The following is a 10109-nucleotide window of genomic DNA, read 5'->3' on the forward strand; positions in this document are numbered from 1 at the left end:
AAATAAAATCTTTAAAAAAAAAAAAAAAACAACACCACACAATAATATGCTGCCTACAAAAAGCCTACTTTAAAGACATAGATAAGTTCAAAGTAAGAGAGTGGAAAAAATGTTATGCAAACAACCAAAAAAGAGCCAGAGTGCTAGATTAACATCAGACAAAGTAAACTTCAGAATAAGGAGCATTATCAGCAATAAAGAGGGATATCAAATGATAAAAGGATCAATTTACCAAGCTATTATAACAATATTAAATGTCTATGTGTCCAACAACAGAGCTTTACAATACATGAAACACCAAACCAAAAAGAGAAATAAAAAGTTAAAAATCTACAATTACACTTGCAGACATCAACACTCTTCCCTCAGTAATTGACAGAATAGATAGATAATAAGGAAAAACAGAGAACACCTGGAAAATATCATCAAGTGACTTAACATTTATGGAACATTACAACAATAACAACAAACCAATATACACTCTTTTCAAGTACACACAGAACACTCATCACAATACACAATATTCCGGACCATCAGACAAAACTTAACAAATAAAAAAAACCCTGAAATCATAAAGCATTCTCTGACCATAATAAAATTAAACTAGAAATCAGTACCAGAAAGCTATCTAGAAAATCCCCAAATTTTGGAAATTAACACACATCTAAATAACCCGCAGGTCAAACAGGAAGTCACAAGGGAAACTAGAAAATAGTTTAAATTGAATGAAAACAAAAATACAATATCAGGGGCCAGCCCGGTGGTGCAGTGGTTAAGTTGTCATGTTCTGCTTCAGCGGCCCAGGGTTCCCCGCTTCAGGTCCTGGTGCAGACCTATGTGCTGCTTATCAAGCCATGCTGTGGCAGGAGTCCCACATATAAAATAGAGGAAGATGGGCATGGAAGTTAGCTGAGGGCCAGTCTTCCTCAGCAAAAAGAGGAGGATTGGCATAGATGTTAGCTCAGGTCTAATCTTCCCCCCCACAAAAAATACAGTATCAAAATTTGTGAGATGCAGCTAAAGCAGTGCTTACAGAGAAATATATAATAGCTAAATACTAACACTCAAAAAAAGGTCTCAAATCAATGATCCAAGATTCTACTTGGCTGATTACCCCTCACTAGAATATAGAGTTGGGAAGACATGTACTTTCCACTATACAGATAGATTAGACATATATAACCTAAACAGCATAGAAAACAGTAAAGATATAGGAAGTTATGAGTTTTAAATGTTTATTACCTTTGTTTTTAACATAATTTATTTAATTATAAGTCTATATAGTCTAATTTCTAACAATGGCTGTGTTTACTAACCACCTTACAAAATTCCTGAAAATTTAATAATCAGTTCTTTCAAACCAGTATAAGCCAGTCCCAAGATCGTCACTGCCTAAAATAAAAAGTGACACTAACAAGTGTTGACAAGGACATGAAACAACTGGAATTCTCATTCATTGCTGATGGGAATGCAAAATGATACAGCTGCTTTGGGAAACAGTTTGGCAGTTTTCTTTCTTTTTTTCCTTCTTTCTCTCTCTTTCATAGAATCTTTTATAATTTTATTAGATTTCAGAGATGAAATGAATGGAAACTTGACTAGAAACTAAAACAGACAAATCCAGCAGCATCCAAGGTTCCCTGGGGCCAGCTTTCAGGATTCAAACACTCAATATTACATATAAAGTGTGATTCTCTGAATAGGAGTAAAATTTTGATATTAAAATGACTTTTATGATGCTAGGAAATACAATGACATGCTTTCGTCTTAATGCATCATGGTTTTGTTTTAATGAAACCATAGATTATAGATTCTCAGACTTGGAGAATACTGTCCAAATGGATATGGTCTCAAGTTACATTATTACTACGGCCATTAACTTCTGGGACTAAAAGCAAATGACTTCACCTCCCTGTGCCTTATCTCCCTTGAACCTTTCTGGCAGAAATTTTGGCAGTTTCTTACAAAGTTAAACGTATATTTACCATACAACCCAGCAATCTTCTTTCTAAGTATTTACCCAAAAGAAATGAAAACTTTGTTCATACAAAAACCTGTACATAAATGTTTATATCGGCTTTACTCATTAATGCCAAAAACTGGAAACAGAATGTCCTTCAACAACAAACTGTGACACATACATACAAAGGAACACTAAATTCAGCAATAGAAGGGAATACACTATTGATACATGGAACGACATCAATGAATTTCAAATGCTTTATGCTTTTAAAGTCAGATTAAAATAGTTTCATACTGTATGATTCCATTGATATGACATTCTGTAAAAGACAAAACTATAGGCAGAAAAACAGATCGTGGTTGCCAGAGGCTGGGAGTGGGAGGGGTTAACTACATGAGAGGATTATTATTTTTTTTTTGTAAGGAAGATTGACCCTGAGCTAAGATTTGTGCCAGTCTTCTTCTATTTTGTATGTGGGATGCTGCCACAGCTTGACTTGATGAGCGATGTGTAGGTCTGTGCCCAGGATCCAAACCCATGAACTGCACGCCACGTAAGCAGAGAGCGCGAACTTAACCACTATGCCACCAGACTGGCCCTGAGAGAATTTTTTTGGATGATGGAAGTGTTCTATATCTTGACTGAGATGGTAGCGAACATTACTCAACTGAGGTAAATTTTACTTCAACTATAAACTATCATCACAGGAAAAAAAAAAAGAGCTCAATTTCATAGGAAAGTGGGCATTTGTAAAATTAACATTAAAGACAAATCTTATTCTTTTTTTTTTTTAAGACTGGCACCTGAGCTAACAACCATTGCTAACCTTCTTTTTTCCCCTGCTTTTTCTCCCCATATCCCCCCAGTATATAGTTGTATATTTTAGTTGTGGGTCCTTCTAGTTGTGGCATGTGGGACGCCATCTCAACATGGCCTGACGGGTGATGCCATGTCCGTGCCCAGGATTCAAAACCAGTGAAACCCTGGGCTGCTGAAGCAGAGTGCACAAACTTAACCACTCAGCCACAGGGCCAGCCCCAGCAAATTTTATTCTTTTTAAGACAAAGTCTATGATGGGCCGGCCTGGTGGCACAGCGGTTAAGTTCATACATTCTGCTTCAGCAGCCTGGGGTTCGCGGTTCGGATCCTGGGTGCAGACATGGCACCGCTTGGCAAGCCATGCTGTGGCAGGTGTCCCACATATAAAGCAGAGGAAGATGGGCAGGGATGTTAGCTCAGGGCCAGTCTTCCTCAGCAAAAAGAGGAGGACTGGCAGCAGATGTTAGCTCAGGGCTAATCTTCCTCAAAAAAAAAAAAAAAAAGATAAAGTCTGCCCCCAAAATTGAGCATTTCTGCCTCAAGCAACTTCATAAAATAACACTTTTTACAGTCACTAAAAATAATTCATTCTAAAATCCTTAAATTTAATGGTTTCAAGGGAAAGTGGTCAACTAGAGTTATACCTCTTCATAAATCTCTCTCTAGTAACTTTTCATACTGTTACCTTTAAATACCTGGTCACAAATGTTTTTTCTCGGAAACATAGGTAATTCATAATAAAATTTTGTAAAAAATTAATACATTTAAAGTTGGAGGGGGCCAGCCCGGTGGCACAGCAGTTAAATTCTCATGTTCGGCTTCGGTGGCCCAGGGTTTGTCAGTTTGGATCCCGGGCATGGACCTACACACTTCTCAACAAGCCATGCTGTGCCAGGCGTCCCACTTATAAAACAGAGCAAGATGGGCACGGATGCTAGCTCAGGGCCAATCTTCCTCAGCAAAAAGAGGACGATTGGTGGTGAATGTTAGCTCAGGACTAATCTTCCTCAAAAAAAAGAGAAAAAAGCAAAAAAAAGGGAAAAATAAATAAAGAGGTAATTGAGGTAAAAATAAACAAATAAAGTCGCAGGCCTACCTAAAGACTAGAAAACAGAATTAAGAAAACAAGTTATATACTGTTACAATCTGTTGTGTTGGGACAACAGATACTAAACTTTAGCTCCTCTTTACCAAGTCTCTTGTCTTACTCTACTTTCTCTTGATAATGTCACCAACTTTCAGGGTTTCACAGACCACCTCTATGCAATCAAGTCACTTCAGTATTCTATACTATTTCTGTACCATGTGCACATCTCAATTAGACATGTATCACCTGATATTGCAGGTATTTGTTCATACAGCTATTTACTACATTGACCCCTTTTGGTTCATACACTCTATGAGGGCAGGAACTAGATTTCCAGAGTCTGGTTTAGCATTATCATTCAATAAATTTATGACAGATTCCCAAATTTACATCTCTAGCCCATCCAGCATTTCTAGCTGCCTGATGTTATCTTCATTGGTGTAATGTACGCCCAAGTGAAATAAACTTATAATTCCTTCTCCTAAGAATCACCTGAAGATAGGGAGGCATTTTAAGTCTTAGGATGTCTACTTTTTAACCAGCTACTACAACAATTTCCTTTTCTCCTTTATTATTTGTAGGTTCCTTTTTTTTTTTTTTAAGATTTTATTCTTTTCCTTTTTCTCCCCAAAGCCCCCCAGTACATAGTTGTATATTCTTCGTTGTGGGTCCTTCTAGATGTGGTATGTGGGATGCTGCCTCAGTGTGGTTTGATGAGCAGTGCCATGTCCGTACCCAGGATTCGAACCAACAAAACACTGGGCCGCCAGCAGTGGAGCGCGCGAACTTAACCACTCGGCCATGGGGCTTGCCCCTGTAGGTTCCTTTTCGAGGCCTTCAACCTCAGACTTAAAATAGCCTCCAACTCATCAACCTATTAATGATACCTCCCACTCAAATTTATCCCTTAGACTGCTAGCACATTCATCTTCCTAGGTGATCAAGTTACTGCCATGCAAATCTTGCACAACAAATTTCAAAGTCTTTCACAATCTCACTATATAGCAAACCTATAACATCCTATATTCAGCCACTCAGAATTATTTATGGTTCCCTAGAATATGGACTGAACCTTAAGTGACCCTTGCCATTCTCCTACTTTGAAATTTCATTCCACCGTTCAAGGACTTCCCTAAATATTATCTCCTCAATGAGCTTTTCTCAGCCAACAGAGACATTTACTATTCATCTACTGTGTCAAGAACATTGACAGGATTAGAATCCCCCCCTTCCCATTTCAACGGGAGTTTCAGTGAAAACTGGTGTGTTTTCAGATCATATAATCACAGTCTGTCTGTATCAGAGTTTTCTGTATGCCTCTTTCTTATCTACTGAAGATTTTCTGTCCTCAAAGACTTGCAGTTTCTTGCTGATATCCGCACTTCCATTATCACCTAAACAGTATGGCAGAGTAAATACTCAAGTACTTACTGAAGTCAACCTATGGTACCTTCTGAGCATTTACAGCATGGGGTTACATGGTGGGAAAGGAATTCTAAGACCTTTAAGCCTCCCACCTGGAAATTTATTTGAAATGTTCTATAAACTCTATTACGTGACAATGTTGGGGAAACTGTCCTCATCTTAACTTCAGCCAACCCTTAGATTTGAAATTAGTACGAGAACCAGGTATAACCATTTATAGTCAAGTGATTTTCGACAAGGGTGCCAAAACCATCTAGTAGGAAAGAATAGCCTCTTCAACAAATGGTGCTAGAACAACTGAATTGTCACACGCAAAATAATGAAGTTGGACTCTTACGTCATATCATATAGAAAGATTAACTCAAAATGGAACAAAGACCTAAATGTAAGAGCCAAAACTATAAAACTCTCAGAAGAAAACATAGGTGTAAATCTTCATGACCTTGGATTTGGCAGGGGATTCTTATACATAACACTGAAAGCATAAGCAACAAAATAAAAAATACATAAAGTGGTCTTCATCAAAATTTAAAATTTGTGCTTCAAAGAACAGGAAAAGACAATCCATAAAATGGGAGAAAATATTTGCAAATCATATATTTGATAAGGAACTTGTATTCAGAATATATAAAGAATTCTTACAATTCAATAACAAAACCCAATTAAAAAATGAACACAGGATCTGAATGAACATTTCTCCAAAGATATACAAATGGCCAATAAGCACATGAAAAGATGTGTGACATCACTAGTCATCAGCAAAATGCAATCAAAACCACACTAAGATACCACTTTATGCTCATTAGGATGGGTAGAATCAAACAGTCAAATAATACCAAATGTTGGTGAGGATGTGGAGAAATTGCTATCATCACACAATAGCTGGTGGGAATTTAAAATGGTGTGGCCACTTTGGGAAACCATTCTGGTAATTCTTGAAATGACTAAACATAGAGTTACCATATGACCCAGCAATTCTACTTGTACACAAATGTTTACTGCAACATTATTCATAATACACAAAACATGGAAACACCCAAATGTTCATCAACTGACAAATGGATAAACAAAACATAGTCTAGCTATATGGTGGAATATTATTTGGGCATAAAAAGGAATTAAGTACAGACTTTGAAAATACTATGCTAAATGAAAGAAGCCAGCCACAAAAGACCACATATTATACGATTTCATTCATATAAAGTCCAGAATAGAGAAGTCTATAGAGAGAGAAGGTAAATTACTGGTTGCTTAAGGTTGGGGCCATACGGTTTTGGGGGCAGGGAGTGATAGTTAAAGGGTACAGGGTTTCTTTGTGAGGTGATGAAAAGGTTCTAAAATTGACAGTGGTGATGGTTGCACATATCTGTGAATATACTAAAAACTATTAAATTATACAAAATAAATGGGTGAGCTGTAAGATATGTGAATTATATGTCAATAAAGATGTTTTAAAAAAGACCAGCCATATAATAGACATTTCCTAAGTTTATTTTTTTAAGGTGCTGTCTTATTACTCCATGCTGCTTTAGGGCAAGTACCATTTAAGCTGAGGGTTGTATCATTTAAGGAAAAAGCAGTAGCCCTAAACAATTTAAAGCCTTGCCTCTCAAGTACCAAAAAAGAACAAGTTTTTGCCAGATTTTTTCCTCTTCTCATTTGCTTCCCTGCCTCCTATGCCAGCCTCCCATCACTTTCTTGTTTCATAGTCACAACAGAAACATGTACTAGGAGTTTTAAATATGCTTTATTTACTGAAAATAGCTTTATGTAACTGTTCCTAATTTTGAAAAGAAAACAGCTTAATATTGGGTTAAAAATATACTCAGACTATACATATACACTAAATTGTGCAGTCATTACAAGCTTCACAATTATGACAATGAAGCTGTCTATAATTTGATTTTCACTTATACGGATTTCAATTGACTTTTTCCTCCATATATCCTCAAAGGAAAAAATTTCTACATGACTAACACAATTTTTAAAAATTCTGACTTGCTTTTTATTAAATTGAAAGACATTAATTTATATATTTTACTTTCAATTTGCAGCCTAGGCAATAACTATTTTCTTAGGTAATAACCATTCAAAGCAGATGATCTGCATCAGAATTACCTAGGGCTTTGCAACTCATTGCTGTCTATGGACCAGAAGCAACATCATGAGGAGAGTTCGTTAAAAATGCAGACTATTGGGCTTATCCCAGCCCTAGAGAATTCAAATACGATCTCTAGGTAACTTATGTATAAAGTTTGAAAAGCACTGACCTAGAGCACTTATTGAACACGCAGATTCCAGACAGGCAAAGGTTTAAAAAGACACTTTAAACAAGAATCCTAAGGTTTCTCCTGCACACTAAAGTTTGAGAAGCACTGTTTTGGAGTACTAAAAGAACATTCTTTTAGAGCAGTTTTGGTATACTAAGAAATACTGCTATATATCCTTCCCCACATAGTCTGAAAAGCAAACAAAAAATCTGAATTTATAAATTTCACAGTTATACTACCTTAAAATTAATAACTCAAATCTATGAAATAAGGGGCTTAGATGAACAATCAAAATCAACTTTATTTACAACTTTCACAGTACACTCACCAAGATAAATTTATTCATACTCAAAATTCCTTAGACATTTACTGAAAAAAAACCAAATACCTTATTGAAAAGTCCCATCCAAATGGGAAATACAGATTATAGCTCCTCTACTGAACTCTAAAATACCTCAATTAAACAGAATGCATAGTGTTCACTGTATTCTAGTTTACACTAGTCAGTCAACTTTGTTCTGATCCTTGCTGGTGGAAAACCTTTGTAACTCTCAAAGGCGATACAAGTCTTAGGATCCTTCATAGACCCTAACTTTCAATACATGCCAAGATAGCTGTGTAGTATGTATAAAGGGCTAAAAGCATACTAACCCCAAAAGATAATGTGTTAGGCAAGATAATTTTACTAATTCTTAGGAGTTGCTGTTTTGACAATTAATCCAGCAAGCCTTTACTAAGTGCAAATCTCCAAGATGTGAGGTACACGGAGATGATCAAGACACCAGCCCTAGCTCCCAAAAGCATATCCCCAGCCCTGAGGGGAGGTGCAGTTTGGCTGGGAACGTGCAAATGCAATTTACAGAATGTGGTCAGTGCTGAAAACGGTTCCCGGAAGTTCCCAGTTTTAGGTAACAGAATTTCAGATAATGGACATTTTAGAGTAATTTCCAATACATTTGATGCAGGTCTGAACAAGCCAAAAAAGCTGACTAAAAAGCACTTTATATGGAAGTACAGCCCGAGGTAAACAATCCTCTGGGAAATTTGTTTACATTTTAATACACAGACATACTCTTAAAATCGGGCTATGAGGTGTGTGTGCTCTCACCAAATGCAAAGCAATCAAACATGAACTGGATAGAGGAGGCCCAACACAGTTAAGCTCATAAAGGGTATTTCCTTTGACAAAAACAGGAACATTCAGCTTCAGAGATGGCTGACCAAGCGAGAAAAGAGGAAAAGGGAGTGGGGATCTGTTTTCATTTCTAACCTGGTAACTTAAAAAAAAAAAAAGCAGTTTCCTGGACTACTCCCTCCCTCCAACCTTGTATTTTATAAGCACCAGGATCCTTAAGTCTAGGAACTAAAGAAGACAGACAAAATCGGTCAAATGTATTTACCTATTAACCAGTCCCAAACACAGGCCCCTCCCTCCAGAGGAGGCAGCCGCTCGTCCAGGGCCAGGACTGGGAGAAGTCGCCCACACGCTCCCCCGAGCCTCCGGCGCTCGGCGCTCGCTTCACTGCTCTCCCCTTTCAGGGCACACCTCCCTTGGGAAGGGAAGAGCAAGCACCTCTCCAAAGGGGCTGCTGAGATCGCCGTGCAGCGCTTTGCTAAGTTCTACTGGGACCTGGGCAAGACGTGCTTGGGTCGGGAAGAGGCGGTGCAAGTGACACCGGGGAAGGCCAGCTGAGCGCGGCAAGGGGGCTGCGATGCTCCGCCGGGTCCGGCCCCTCAGAGGCTCCCGGCCCGCAGGAGGGTCTCCTGAGGAGGCCTAGCTGCCCAGGCCAACTCCAGCCCACTGACAGGTCCCCGAGGTGGGGCCCGCGTCACAGGTGTCGCCCCGACCAGGTCCTCGCAATCCCGGGGGGTGGGGAGGGACAAGTCGGGACTGGAGAAAGGCACCTAAAGGTGAGACACGCGGCAGCGGCAGAGCGCAGCACCCACGGCGACGCGGTCTCACCTCTAGGGTGGAGACAGTGCTGGTGAACAGGTCCTCTCCGTCCTCCAGCTCCTCAAAGTCGGTGGGCTTCCCGTCGCCCAGCGGAGGAGGCTCCCTCTCGGCCGCCATCTTCGCTCGCCCGGACGACTGCGCGAGCGGGGCTTCGCGGAGCTGTCACGTGAGCACGCACGGCGGGGCTGGCGCCGGCGGCCCCGCCTCTCAACCCGCCTCTCACGGCCCCGCCCCCGGCCTCGTGACTGCCCACCACCCCGCCCCCCCTCCTCCGCCGCGCTCAGCTCTGCTCCGTGTCTCTCCTTCCACCTCCGCGTCTGGGTCCCGGCCACTTCACCGCCTACTTGCTGTACTGACTTTTGTGGAAGAATGTTGGATTTTTGTTATTGATCATTACTAGATCACCCTCCTAGCAGGGCTAGGTCAGACGACTTCTGTTGGCACAGCCAGTTTTAAAATCTTTAGGAAATGGAAGAGTTTGGGGACCAGTCTTTCGGTTTGGATTATACGCAGAATGAGGGCAAGATTGAAGATTAGTGAGAGACATCGCTCTAGGCTTGTTGGATAGAACTCTCTAGCATGATGGAAATG

At 39.8% G+C, this 10109-nt stretch overlaps 1 protein-coding gene across 2 annotated transcripts in view; it reads right to left on the reverse strand.

Moving 5' to 3' along the window:
* SNX2 (sorting nexin 2) overlaps nt 1-9681 on the reverse strand; it is a 50886-nt gene extending 41205 nt beyond the window's left edge. The window contains exon 1 of one of the 2 annotated variants that reach the window (XM_046666580.1): nt 9528-9681. In XM_046666580.1, coding sequence (XP_046522536.1) covers nt 9528-9635 — 108 coding nt within the window. In that variant the 5' untranslated portion in view covers nt 9636-9681. The remainder of the gene's footprint in view (nt 1-9527) is intronic. The other variant, XM_046666581.1, reaches the window with a different exon arrangement.
* Between the last annotated feature and the right edge of the window lie 428 nt (nt 9682-10109).

The sequence above is a fragment of the Equus quagga genome, chromosome 7 (assembly GCF_021613505.1).
Source record: "Equus quagga isolate Etosha38 chromosome 7, UCLA_HA_Equagga_1.0, whole genome shotgun sequence".
Taxonomy (NCBI): Eukaryota; Metazoa; Chordata; class Mammalia; order Perissodactyla; family Equidae; genus Equus; species Equus quagga.